The sequence below is a fragment of the Notechis scutatus genome, chromosome 1 (assembly GCF_049901735.1).
Source record: "Notechis scutatus isolate UNSWTSFEM ecotype Mainland chromosome 1, rNotScu1.2, whole genome shotgun sequence".
NCBI lineage: Eukaryota > Metazoa > Chordata > Lepidosauria > Squamata > Elapidae > Notechis > Notechis scutatus.
This window is the reverse complement of record NC_142009.1, coordinates 28012342-28027300: the sequence shown is the minus strand read 5'-3', so window position 1 is coordinate 28027300 and position 14959 is coordinate 28012342. Positions and strand designations below refer to the sequence as shown.

Sequence of the window (14959 nt, the reverse complement as noted above, 5' to 3'; positions counted from 1 at the left end):
TGGTTCCAGAACCTGTCAGAAATGGCTGAATAACACCTCTGAGTACTGCTCTTCTAATACTTATTCCCCAACCCCAAATCCTGCTATGTTTCCTCATCATGGAGGGAGGGATGAGCAAATAACATCAAGAGTATATACCAAGAATATACACTCCCAGTAGGGTCACCAAAGATCTGAAAGTCATCCCAGGTGCCCAGCTAAAGCAAGCAGATACGTACATCTGGTGGCAATGATTCAGGAACGTGATCTTCTTTTAGTGGCCATAATTTGGACCAAGGCAATGGCAAGTCATTTCCGAAAAATCTTTTCAAGAAAACTGCAGGGACTGGTCACTCCTCCCTCCCAAAATAGAATATAGCTAGCAAGCAGGTAGTAACAGATAGCAAAACATAGTTATAATCCTGATGAAACTGCCTGTAGACTTTACTTCAAAGGAGGCCATTATAAATCTCAATTTCCTTGCGGTTAGTGTACTAGGGGCAAGTGACTTATAGCCTTATTGGCATCTGCAGCTCATTATCTACTTTCGTGTGTTCCTTAGCCTAATTTCTAAAGCCCATGCAAGAAATCAGTTCAGTCATCTGTCTCTGTTGCTTAAATGTGAGAGAAGTATCTGCAAGAGAACGACAGAGAGGAAAAGAGAGAGAGAAAGAGAGAAGAAAAGGAGGGAGAATGGGTATCTGCATCCACTTTTGGCCTTGGGGTCTTTGTTTCCATTCTGTTTGTCTCCCAACAACATATTGCTCCTGAACCTGAACCTGAAGAAAAAAGTGTTAGCTATCTCCAACAAGATTAGATTAGATTAGATTCCCTGGGTCTTTTAAGTCTCTTCCCTGTTGTGCTTGTTGCAGATTGCATACATACGTGAAGAACAGACTGGTCTTTATAATCTCTCTATATTATTTTCAGTAACAGAGAGTAAACACCCTGGAATAATAATGCATTTGTGTCTTTTTGTTTTTCTGTTGAGAAACCATTGTGCCAAATAGAATGCTGAAGGAGTTAGGTGTTTTTGGTCTGATCAAGCTTGCACTTATAATTTTAATAGTCTTAATGCATTAATATAGATGAAAGAAATACCTTTGATACCATTTGAAAGAGCTCTTTGTGACTGCCCAAGAGTCAGTTTCACTCTTTCATCCTGCCCTTTGCCTGCCAAGTTCTTCTTTGGTTAGATAGGGATATGATGACATTTGGTATATGATGAAATGAGCAAAGGCTGTCTTTAATCATTTGCCACGTTATGTAGCTTTAGTCTGGAGAGACTGAAAATTTAAAGCACAGTAGGAAAAACAAGGACCTTCTCATAAGGTTGGCTTTGGCAGAAGATAGGGAAAAGTCCTCCTTTTCCTCCTCTTCCTCCTCCTCCTCCCCCCCCCCCCCGGAGATTAGAGATAATGTTTTTAGAAATCGTGACTTCCCTTTCTGCATTGCTTATGGGCTTCTCAAAGTCATCAGGTTGGCAACTAAAGGACATAAAAATATGTTTAGTTTCCTCTTATGCATATAAGAGAAACATAAGAAATAATGGTGAAGGAATAGCTGCTGAGGCAGGTTGATACCTAAAGTACATTTTCTTTCTATTATAATGAAACAAGATAACCACCCCCGCAAATCCAAGATATATGGTTTCCTTCCACTGAAACATCTGGAGTTTAAATTAGGAACCCCATCTAATGTCTTAAAGTTTCAAAATTACCTTGTGAGAAACTCCTGTAGCTCAGATCTCAGACCTACCCTCTTTTAGTTCCTAAAATGATGGCATGCACACTCCATTATTTTGACAATCCTACAGATTAGCTGGCCAGGTGTAACCATCTCCTGCTTTTGCTTAATCAACGAGGCAAGACTTCCTTCCCTCCTTCTTTATGGAACCGGAGACCTTTAATTTGCATACGGATTCATGCTTTTATCTCTCCTGCTCTACTTTGCTGGACTAGTTTACTGAGCCCTGGTGGTGCAGTGGTTAAACTGCAGCATTGCAGGCAAACTCTGCCCACAGCCTGGAGCTCAATTCTGATGGAGCCCAAGGTTGACTCAGCCTTCCATCCTTTCGAGATCAGTAAAATAAGGACTCCAATTGTTGGGAACGATATGCAAATAATGCTTACATTATAAACTGTCCAGTAAGTGCTATAAACTGCCCAATGATTGCACTATGGAGCAGTATATAAGTCTAAATGCTATTGCTTTTAAAATAAAAATTCAGGGGGAAAAGATGTCTATCCACATCTCTTAATCATAAAAGAAAATTAAACAAAACCATCAGAGCCAGAGGAAGCATGCCTCTGAAAAATTATTGATCTAAGAGGAACAGCAGAAAATAGATTTTGTCTGGCATGACCTGCTATTTCTGCCGGTTTTTTAAAACAACTGGCTGGTTACTGATGGAAATGAGATAATGCTCTATCACAGGGGTGTCCAACCTTGGCAACTTTAAGACTTGTGGACTTCAACTCCCAGAATTCCTCAGCCAGCAAAGCTGGCTGAGGAATTCTGGGAGTTGAAGTCCACAAGTCTTAAAGTTGCCAAGGTTGGACACCCCTGCTCTATCAGATCTTCAGCCTTATCCAGCAAAGCTTATTTAGGACCCATAGAATAAAATCTTTCACAGAGCACAGAATATAACCTGTTGTGGCCTGTTGGCCACCGGCCCCTCCAGCAGCCAAATCAGAGGAGGAGGAGGCATGGAAGTCAGAGTCAGCACCAAGGCAACCTGAGAGCCCCAAGGGGGAAGAGGAAATAGAGCTGGCAAAGAGAGAAACAGAGATGGAGCCCGGGACATCCATCAGTCCTCAGATGGAGAGTCAACAGCCTCTAGGTTTAGAGGTGGCTGATTAGGAAGAGGAGGAACAGCTGATCCAGGGCCTGACATGCAGATGCACATAAGGCAGAGGAGAGGAGGGCAGTGGAAATGCGTGGGCTGATCCTTGGGAAGGAAGAGCCACCACTGGTAGCAAAGTCCCACCTTAGCTCTGGGGTTAAAAGGCAGGGGGTGGAGATGAATAGATGTGGCAGGCAACTATTCATCTCCCTGCCACACGGACTTGTTAGCCTGCGGTGAAAGAGAAACTTTTTGCCAGAGCTGCTGGTGCTCCTAATAAAGGAATCATTGATTTAACTTCAGAGGGTTTGTCGTGTTTGGGGAGCTGGGTCAGAACAGAACCATAGAATTGATTGTCACATGATTGAAACCAATATAAAAGAATGTTAAGACAGATTAATGGAGGAGAAGATGTCCGTTCAGTTGCTATTATTTCTGGTTGCTCTATATCCAGCACTGATAATGTTTCCTAGATTGGTAATAAAACATCTGCAAAATAACCACCAAGCTCAGAGAGCACCAAGGACCCTACATATCCAGTGGTCAAGAGCCAGCAGGGCAAAGCAATAAAGGTTTGAATGAGATTCAGAAACCAGATTTGTGGCTTCCAATTAGATCTTGGAGCTCCCTAGAGAACCTTTCTCCACTCATTATTTTTTAGCCCAACCTACTTTATAGGGTTGTTGTTGCAAGGAGAAAATGAGAAGAGCCCTCCCTGCCTGTACATTCCCTAAACTCCCAGAGAAAAAGTAGGTTATACATATAACAATGCACTTTTAAAGAATTAAAATTATATCCAAAATCAAAGGCAGAGTGCCACTGAGTACCATTTACTAGGGAACATGAATAGGAGGCTATTATTGTAATTATGTTGTGCTTGGAGGCTTCCCAGGGGCATTATTAAACTAAGAGACACTGGACTAGATGGGCTTTTGGTCTGTTCTATCCTTCCACATAAATGTTCTTGTTTATGGTTTATGTGCAACTTAAATCGCTATCTGTTTTCAACTTGAGTATCTCTGCTAATAAAGTATGCTTTGTTTTCCTCTTTTCAGCTAAGGACAGAAATTGCAAGTTTTCTGATGCTGTAAAATTAGTTTTCTAATTTGCAAAGTGGGATAGCAATTTAAGGAATCAAAATTACTTGTTTGTTTATTTTTTAAATCTGGATAGGTGGCGCAGGGGGTGAATGTTGTTCTGCTATATGTAGGAGAATTTTGTACCCTCACCTCGGTCCATTGTGCCTAGTATGCAGAGCAGGCAGCAATCCTAAATCTCCTATCTTTTTTTTTTTATGTGTTACACAACATTATATAAAAAACTGAAAACAAAAAAGGGTTCATATGCAAAGATCAGTAACCAAGAAAGAGTACAAACAAGTTGCCAGGGTTCCTACGGATGCCCTAATTAATTCATGAGCCTCAAGCCAAGTTTCAAAAGAAATCCAATTATTTATTAGGAGCAACAAGTCGGCACATTTCCCAAGTGCAGTCGGCTCTGCCCTACGTATTTTACTGCCCACCTATGACTCTGTTTCCCCCCTCCTTCCAGGGTGCATCATAAATCACCCTCTCCAACGGAGCACTTTTTTGGAGTGTAGAAAATACACCTCTCGGCTTGCTCTGGTAACCTGAGATACAATCTTGAGAAAGGTAGGCGTGGAATTTGCTTCTAGTCATAGCACCTGAACTGCTCCCCTCAGATCTCTCCCCTCTCCTTCTTATGGAAATTCAAGAGCAAGCCAGGAATGCTTTACGAGTTGACATAGATGGAAAGCAAGCATTTAGGATGAACTTTGATGAAAGTCACTAGTAGTAATAAAAAGGTTTCTTGAAGTATGTTCAGCACAAAAAAAGAATGAATGTAGCACCTGCTCAGTGAAGATTGAAAAATGCCAACAAAAAAACAGGGAGAGCCACATTATTCAATTCTATTTTGTTTCAGAATTCCCCTGGAAAAAAAGGATGTGCTTCACCAGGAAGTTGTGATGAGGAAGGTGAAGAGGTAGAATAAAGCTTGTGATTGATAGAAACATAGCCAGGAAATACCTTTTTTACTTTGAATAAGTTTAAAGGCTTATATGGGCTGCATCCTAGGGGACAGAAGGATAATCTCAGGGAATACATATACATTATCTTTGATAAAACGCAGAGAATTGTAAGGTGACTGGAAAATAGAAAATAGTCTCTTGTCTTCAAGAAGAGGGAAAAGAAAGATCCAGTCTGACTTTGCTAAGCATCTGAATAAATCATAAAGAGTTTGATTTGTAAGCATGCTGAAGATAATATGGGAATTATTAGATGTTATCTTGAATTTGTCAAGAACAAATCTTTCCAGTGTAACTTTATCTCATTTTTTAAAAAATCAGAAAATTCCTTAATAGATTGTGGGAATGCTTCTATACATAATATATTTTTATTTCAGTGAAGTCTTCTCTCAGGTAACCCCGATGACCAGTGGTGGTATTCAGACAGTTCGCACTGGTTCTTGTGAACCGGTAGCAAGGATTTGGCATGGGCTGTCGAACTGGTAGTAACTTCTGGCTGGCCATGCCCCCGTCCTGGTCACCCGGTCACCCGGTCACCCCTCACTCATTTGTCTCGCCCACCTGATGCACACCTGCCCAGTCACTCCTTAAAGTATTTCTTTTTTTCCCTCCCAACAATCAGCTGTTCCTAAAATCAGCTGTGCCGGAATTCCCCTCTTACTTACTGCTTTGCCCAGGAGGCTTCCCTGAGGCCCAGGAAGGCAAAAAAATGGTGGGGGGTACAGCACCCCTGCCTCCTCCATTTTTTGCCTTCCTGGCCCCCCAGGGGGGGGAACAAAGTGTGGGGGAATGCTGCATGCCCCTCCTATCCTCCATTTTCTGACTTCCTGAGTCCAAGGGAAGCATTCTGGGAGCAAAAACATCCCCAGGAGGCTTCTCTGAGGCTCAGAACACCCCAAAAAATGGGGGGAGGGGAGTTTTGCTGCAAAAAGCAAAAAAAAAACAAACCAAACAAACAAACCAAGCCATGGCCATGCCCCCTGGCCACGCCCCCTAGCCACGCCAACAGAACCGGTAGTAAAAAAAATTGAATCCCACCACTGCCGATGACACAGATAAACCTCCAGGTGGCCTCAACAACTCTCTTAAAAGAATTCAAATGTCCAGCCATCTGTAAGGAATATAAATCCTTCCATTCCACAACATCCAGTCAGAGCTGAAGAAGCTTTGTGGATGAGAAGTAAAATGTCTTCAAAGAAAACCAAGGAAGTCCAGTTGCCCCTTGAAAAAGCACCTTTGGGACAAATATGACCTGGATGACTGACAATCACCATAGACATCTGTCCAATAAAGAAAAGGTTAAGTTTAACTAATGAGAAACATGACTTAGGGAAAATATGATAGCATTCTTCAAATACCTAAAAGAATGTCACATAGGAAGTCAAGGCTTATTCTTTCTTTTTGTTTTGGAGTGAGGTCTCATCAAAGTGCTAATAGTTATGTATCTCTACCTCAACTATGATTGTGCTGGCATGCTGTAGAGACTTTGTCTTAATGTTTAGACTCTGTTGGGTCTGGGTCAACAGCAGTAACTTTAAGAGGGATCTAGGAGTCCTGGTGGACAACCACTTAAGTATGAGCCAGCAGTGTGCTGCAACTGCCAACAAAGCCAATGAAATCCTAGGTTTCATTAATAGGGGGAAAGAATCAAGACCACATGAAATATTAATACTTCTATACATTGCCTTGGTAAGACCACACTTGGAATACTGCACTCAGTTCACAATATAAAAAGATGTTGAGATTCTAGAAAGAGTGCAGAGTAAAGCAACAGGCAGCATTAGGTGCCTGAACATATGATGAATAGATGCAGGAACTGGGTATATCTAGTCCAGTGAAGAGAAGGACTAGGGTTGACTTGATGGCTGTCTTTCAATATTTGAGAAGCTGTCATAAAGAGGGACTCAACCTATTCCCCCTGAGGGCAAGAAAAGAAGCAATGGATGATCGCTTACCAAAGACTGGTCCAACCTAGCACTAAGGAGAAATGGTCTGACAGCAAGAACAGTTAATCAGTGGAATGGTTTGCCTTCAGAAGTTGTGCATGTTCCATCACTGGAGGTTTTTAAGAAGAAATGGGACAGCAATTTGTCAGGAATGGAATAGGTCTCCTGCTTGGGCAGGTGATTGGGCTAGAAGATGCCAAGGTCCCTCTCAATCTGTTATTGAAACTCTGTATCCTATTATTCTATTATTAAAATATAGCAATTCACTTATTGTCTGGTGAAAAGCAACCAGAAAGTACATAACATCTGCACTATGGGCATTGGATTGGCTTCCAATAGGTTTTCAGATGCAATTCAAAGTGCTGATTTAAAGCCATAAAGCTCTTTATAGCTTTACTAATTGTGCGGTCTGTTGTGATCTTAACAGCCAAGAGTCTTTTTGATTATTGAGGTTACAAAAGGGACAAATAAATAAAGCACTTAAGTTTCAGAAAAGCAGAATCCAATTTTAAAACCTCCCTAACAGTAAGAATATTTGACAGTAGATCCAATCATCCAGATTGCTAATATTCTGTCCTTCACTGAATATGTTCAAGCACGAAGCTACATAGTAATATTACTGGAGGCTTTCATTTAAATTCTTGGTCTTGGACAATGGCCTAAATTGGTTCCTTCTCTGGGACCAACTACTTTGTGAGCTGTTGAATCCCTTCAGTTGGTTGCATTCAAGCAGAGGCAGAACAATTATCAGTCAGGGATGCTTCCGTTTGGATTTCTGTACTAAACAGAGTGTTGGATTTGATGGTCAGATACGTCTTTCTAACACCATGTTTCTGTAATTCCCTAGTAAACTTAGAATGCTTCTTTTTTGATCTTGTGACTCTGCTGACCCTAAGTAACCATCAAATTTCAGCTGCAGGAAACAGTGAAAAAGAAAGATGAGTGTTTAGAAAAATATAGTATAAGCTGATATGGACAGTACCTTAAAAACACAGAAACAGGCTAGCCTACTTGCAAGACAACAGGGACCACAGGGTATGCATTATTCATAGTACTGCTGGGGAAATGAAACTAGCAAACATGAGCTGCTCATTTTTTAATAGGCTACATGTTACTTTATCTGTCTACAAGCAGAACAAATGCTGTCACCTGTCAGTTTCCCCAATACAAATGATAGATGAATGAACTTCTGCAGAGGACATGATGATGATGATCATGACAACGATAATTTTTCCATTTCTTCAAAGTAGTAGCAACTGCATATCCTCCTCTATTGTTTTATCAAAAAATTTAAGCTGTTTTTTTAAAATTCCCCATTCTTCTACTCCCCATCCCTGGAATTCCACTCCAGAATATTGCTATCCCTCCCCTCTTTCTATCAAATGTTTAAAACCAGGTTTTGTTTCTTTTTAATCTTTTTTATCCTCATATCCCTGTTTCTCAAGAGAGTATGAAACTTGAGTATGCTCACCTGTCAATTTTTCCTTTCTTGACTTTAATTTTCATTGCCCTTCCTATTCTCTGTTGGTTTCCTTGTAGAATTTTTGACCATGCTTTCTAAGGCTACAGAAGTATCTGATTTTTGCATTTTAAAGCAATAGCTAATATGGAGTAATAGAAGGGCGGATAACATGGAATTGTTGAACTTAATTGATTTTTAAATAAGCCTATCAAATGTGGCAAGATTCAGAGGATCTCAGTAAAACTCTGTGCTGAATGGCAATCCGTGTATACTTTTCAGCACTAGACTTTGGAGTACAAATGGGAATCTGATTGATCGATGCTTCGAAGATCATTATGTAAATCCTACTAATTTGCAAACCATTCTCAATACACGTTCTGCTTTTCCCCTTTTGCATGGAAAAGAGTAGAGCTGTATGGTGTGGTAGAAAGTAACTGTTTATATACCATCAAGTCAGTGTCACATCATAACAATCACATCAACCGATAGATTCTTATCCATGATGGTAGAAAACTCACCACTAAAGAAAACCAAAGATTGAGGAAATTCAAAAACCTGTTTCTTTACTTATAATTAACAAGCAAATATATTGGTCACCAGTGTATCGAAACAAATATCTAGACATCTTGAGTTACGCTATAATTCATAACATCAAGTGTAGCAGCTTGTTTATCACATCCATTTGCCAGTTGGGCTTGTTAGTGCTTTAAGAACCAGTCTGCAGCTCCAGTGAATGACTTCCCTTACAAATGGCTGTCCCTTACACTCTCCAAGAATGTGTCACCAAGTGATCTGGCTGGGCTCCAAGGCTGGTGCAGCAGGATGGAAAAAGAGAGACACAGATGTTTAATTAGGGCATAATTATAATTAATGGTATAATTTCTTCTGACTTTAGCTTTTGGGAAAGGGCAAAATCATATCTGGCACAATGTCCAAATATTGATATTGCAGTCAGAAGCTGGTAGATAGCAACGTGGTATGATTAGTCACAAGGAAGTCTGTGTGTCCCTTGGACTGCAAGGCGATCAAACCAGTCAGTCCTAGGGGAGATCAACCCTGGCTGCTCTTTAGAAGGCCAGGTCCTGAAGATGAAACTCAAATACTTTGGCCACCTAATGAGAAGGAAGGACTCACTGGAGAAGAGCCTAATGCTGGGAACGATTGAGGGCAAAAGAAGAACGGGACGACAGAGAATGAAGTGGCTGGATGGAGTCACTGAAGCAGTAGGCGTGAACTTAAATGGACTCCAGAGGATGGTAGAGGACAGGAAGGCCTGGAGGAATGTTGTCCATGGGGTCACGATCAGGGGTGGGATACGAAAGGGTTAACTACCAGTTTGGGATTTATGAGCTTCCTTGCCAGCTGTGAGCCGCACCTGTAAATCGTCACAAATTGTCATTAGCACCTAGAAGCAGCCTTTGAAACAGCCCTCTTTCCTTGTTTTTTTTAACTACAGCTGTGCCTCGTTTGGCAGCTGAAGTTGAAAAATCAGGAAATAAAGATCCGGTAAGAGCCCAGGTGGGGAGTGGGCAAAAACATCAGCAGACATAGAACTGGTTCTATGTCTGCTGCTCTTCAGAGCTACCGGTTCTACAGAGGTGGACAGAACCGGTAGAAACCCACCCCTGGTCATGATGGGTCGGACACAACTTCACAACTAACAACAAATACCATTGGTTGCTCATTTTTGTTACAGTCCTAATCTCATTATTGTTCTCCTCTAATGCTTGCTTCCTGCTGGTTTCTAGTCCTTAAAAGAATAAAGATGATATGTCAGTGGCAAGAGGATCCCCTGTGCATACTGTTATCATTTCAGCAAAGACATTTCACACAGGGCTGGGAAATAACTCCTGCCCGCAACCTTTAGAAAATGCTGGCAAAGAGAATAGAAAATTAATCATTCTTTGGATATATAGATGGGGCAAAGCTCATTGGGAGAGTATCTATCATTTTCAAAAGGTCCTGCTTTCAGTCTTCAATATTTCCAGTTAAAGGGGAGCTGGGGATGGGAAGGATCTTTCTTTGCCAGAAATCCTGAGAGTAACTGCCTGTCAAAGCAAACAGTCTAGGCTTGGAGAATCAGATGTCTTTCCTGAATGAAGTCAGCTCCCTGTGTCCCGACTCCCTAGCTACTTACAATTATCTACCAGTCTCTCTTCAAAATTTTTACCCTTCAACTGGATTTCCACAACACACTAGACCAGACTAAAACGAGCTTTGATAAGTTGGTTGATAAGTTGATGATGTAAAGTCATAATCTTGTTTATTTGCTTATGTTATCTTCTTTGAACACAGCAATTGTATTTTGATAATCTAACTTTAGAGCTTAAGAAATCACACAAATGCAAATTTATGCTGTCTCTCCTTTTCTTTCTAGCTATTTCTTCCTACAGGAATTCGATAATGCAGAAGTTTGTCTAGCTAAGATTTGTTTTCTAAGAATCTCATTGTCTTTTCTGCTTGCTTTCTAGACTCATTGGTATATTCCAGATGGTCCTGCAGAAAGTTGTGGAAGAAGGACAATTGAATCTAACAGACACCTTGATCGATGACAACAATGTGTCCATTCAAGTAAATATCGTAGTGTTGCCCAAGGGGAGGTGGAGCCATTTTTATTCTGTCCATGGTCTTCTGAGTTGATTGGGTTTTTTTTCCTCCAACAATGGTGTTTCCATAATACTTAGATGAGCAGTTGTGCATCCAGATCAAAATCCAGTCTTTTGCATAGCTTCTTTCACTGCCTATGGATGGTGATGATAGAGGCTTGCAGGCTGTCCTGAGATTGCATTGTTCGTGGGAAAGGGGTAAGAAACAATTTATAGCATTTAGGCTTATATACGACCCCATAACTCAGTTTACAATGTAAGCATTATTTGCATATTGCCCTCAACAACCCTAGTCCTCATTTTATTGACCATGGAAGGATGGATGGCTGAGTCAACCTTGAGCCCCATCACGATCGAACTCCACTCTGTGAGCAGAGTTAGCCTGCAATTTTGAATTCTAACCACTATGCCACCAGGGCTCTGTTAGTTTAAAAATGAGGTGCTGCAATATAAAGCTATCTTTATTGCTTATTTCACAGTTTGGTCTGGTCTTTATGCATTCATGTTATATTGAACCCATAGTAGAGTCACCATTGATTGATACTAAACTTTCCCCACTGAAATCAAGTCACAGGTTGCATACAGTTGACTTTAGGCAAATATGAAAATAATTGGGGATTTCCAATCAGTCCTTGCGGATGTTTGTAAGCCCCTTCAAGAAGTGCTTGCTAAAATCTTTGCCCAACTCCACCTGAATGTCAAGTTCTTGTTTAAACCTCCTCCTCACGACATGGAATGGAGAAATGTTTAAAAAGGTCATAGATCTATTCTTTTTTTAAAAAAACTATAGAATCATATTCTGACTGCATAAGTCCATAGAATTCCATTCCACAAGATCCCAGCTGTTCAAGGGTGCAACTTAATGGATTTATTGGAGAACAAGAAAGACTAGCATTTGAGGATTGTTGGGTTTTAAAAGAAAAAAAACCAGTGCAAGGTGCATTCTTTCTATCTCTCTGTTCAATCAATATTTAATTTCTCTTTCAATAAGTATACACAACAGGATGTACGGTAATATAAAAATCTGCTATTTTATAAATTGTGTTATGAAGTTTGCCTCTGCCTCCAAGGTTTGTTGTTGGGTTTTTTATTTGTTTTTTGGTCATACTTTGCTTTCAAACATTGCTTTTACCATGACCTTACATTCACCCAATTTTAGCAATCAGAGCTTTTTAACCCATGGCTAAAATCACCCAGTGCCTATGTCAGTATAGAAATGCTTGGGTAAGGCATGTAATTTACTACCTTATTCAGTAACCATGGGAACCACACATAGAAAAAGAGAGCATGTTAGGAACCTCCCTTCTATTTTTTCCCCCCTATTTCTGTTGTAGTTCAGTAGACCTGTGTCTGAGTTATCCGGAGAAAGAGATAAATAGAGACTGAAGGTAGAAAGTCATTCTGCAAAAATATTTAATCAGATTTACTGATTTGAAAGAGACTAGGGACGGGTTGCAAAGCTGTGGATTTAAAACATCGTTTTTGCTTTCTTTTGTTTTCCATTGCTCTCTGTCACTGTGGAACCTGAATGTATCACCCCCATTACAGGTCCATCTCTGAGGAGGAATTGCAACGGAGCTTGCAATTTTAAGCTGTTATTTTGATAGCAGGGGAGCTTTTGTTGACATGACTGGAGAGCAGACACAGCACACCACAAAAGTGTCACTTTTGGATTCAGAGGTTTATTAGAATTGAAAGCATAGTGAACAAAGCCTTCCCTGTAGGCACTTACATCACATTGCAATGAGGGTCAATTGAAGCAGTCAAAAGGGATGGCTTGAGGCCTATTGGCCACCTCCCACTGTTCAACATTTCATTATATACCTTAAAACCACAAAATCACATGACTTTCAGGATTCTGCCATTTCTTGTAAATGAATCACTGTTGTTAAATGAATCACTGCAGTTGTTAAATTAAGTTGTTTAACCTGGTTGTTAAGGGAATCTGACTCAGTGGTGGTATTCGACCAGTGGTATTCTGGTGAGCGGGTAGCAGCGATGAGCAGCGGAGACCAAATCAGTTCTCTCGGCCACTCTGCTGTTGGGCCCACCCGCCCCCTGGGCTCCCATACTCACTTTTATCTGCTGAATTTGAAGCGCAGCTGCTTTGCGCGGCACAGAATAGTGCCGCGCGCAGCAGCTGCTGAAGCGACTGGGATTGTGCAGGCTTGCCGGAGGCGAGTTAGAACACCTCTGCACCTGCACAAACCCCTCTGCACCTGCGCAAAGTGCGTGTTTGGCGCGCGCGTGCACGCAAAGTGTGTACATGCGCACAAAGCACGCCCACCAAGCCATGCTCACCGAACTGGTGGCAAAAATACTTGAATCCCACTACTGATCTGACTTTCCCATTGACTTTGATTGTCAGAAGGTCGCAGAAAGTGATTACATGACCCTGGGACATAGCAACCATCATAAATATGAACCAATTGCCAAACATCTGAATTTTGATCACGTGACCATGGGGATACTGCAAAAGCTGTAACTCTGAAAAATGGTCATGAGTCATTTTTTTCAGTGCCATCGTAATTTTGAACAGTCACTAAATGAACTGTTATAAATTGAGGACTACCTTTACATACATACTGTCATGTTTTGTGAGTTGGAATCGAAAGTACATTCCATTCACATTTTCTTCAAAGACTGATGGCTGAAGCTATTGCTGCGAAAAAAATCTAATTGGCTATGGATGCTTTTTGTTGGATGATGTACCCAGAGGTGTGATGGGGGGAAGAAGGATCAAGGATGACAGTAAATTACATATCTCAGAGTTGGCTACACCCAGGTTAGTGCGTAGAATGTTAACTTCAAATAAATCCTCTTTAGTTTTGGGAGTGTGGCTCAGGCTCATGATTTAATTGGAGTAACTGCCGGAATCCTGACACATACATACATACATACATGTGTATGTGTGTTTTCCAGTGTTTTCTGTCACTAAATAGTAAATGTGGCAGCTGATTGCAGGAATTGTATTCACTTCTCAGGCAGCATGAGTTTATAAGTCCTGATGGTTGCAAGAAAATCATGCTGTGGTTTGGAGCCTTGATTTTTTCCACTAAGTAGTCACACAAGGGGGGAAACCTCCCTATATTTTGACATCTGTTGAGATGATTCAGCTACATTCCATGTTTCAGCCACATAAATGCTGTGTTTTATCAAACTTTTCCCTATAGCAATGCAGCAGATGCTGATGACTCTGTAGCCAAAGAAGAAGACTGCATAACAAAAGGGAGGTGTTGTCATGCTTGTTATAGATTAACACAGTTAGAAAGGACCTTGTAGGTCATCTAGTCCAATCCCCCACCCACCCAAGCGGGAGACCCTACACCATTTCTGAAAAATGGCTGTCCAATCTTTTCTTGAAAGCCTTCAGTGATGAAGCTCCCACAACTTCCAAAGACAAGCTGTTTTATTGATTGATCGTTCTCACTGTCAGAAAATTCCTCCTTATTTCTAGGTTGAATCTCTCCTTGATCAGTTTCCATCCATTATTCCTTGTCTGGCCTTTGGGGGCCTTGGAAAATAGCTTGACCCCTTTCTCCTCTCTGTGGCAGCCCCTCAAATATTGGAAGACTGCTATCATATCTCCCCTGGTCCTTCTCTTCACTAGACTCGCCAAGCCCAGTTCCTGTAACCATTCTTCATATGTTTTTGTCTCCAGTCCCCTAATCATCCTGGTTGCTCTTCTCTGTACTTTTTATAGAGTCTCAACATCTTTTTTATAGTATGGTGACCAAAATTGGATGCAGTACTCTAGGTGTGGTCTTACTAAGGCTTTATAGAGTGGCATTAGTACCTCACTTGATCTCGATTGTATCCCTCTATTAATGCAACTTAGGATTGCATTGGCTTTTTTGGCAGCGGCTGCACACTGCTGGTTCATATTTAACTGGTTATCCACTAAGACTCCAAGATCCCTCTCACAGTTCCTGCTATTGAGCCTGGTTTCGCCCAGTTTTTTGTGTACTTTTGGTTTTTCTTGCCTAAGTGTAAGACTTTACTTTTCTCTACATTGAATTTCATTTTGTTAGATACGGCCCAGTGTTCTAGTCTGTCAAGATCCATCTGGATCTT

General features: G+C 41.0%; 1 protein-coding gene across 5 annotated transcripts in view; it reads left to right on the top strand.

Moving 5' to 3' along the window:
- The window catches only part of OTOF (otoferlin), a 164326-nt gene that overhangs the window by 61867 nt on the left and 87500 nt on the right, over window positions 1-14959 (top strand). For all 5 annotated transcript variants that reach the window (XM_087959852.1, XM_087959835.1, XM_087959842.1 and 2 more), the window contains exon 4: window positions 10751-10850. In XM_087959852.1, the coding sequence (XP_087815978.1) occupies window positions 10751-10850 (100 nt within the window). The remainder of the gene's footprint in view (window positions 1-10750; window positions 10851-14959) is intronic.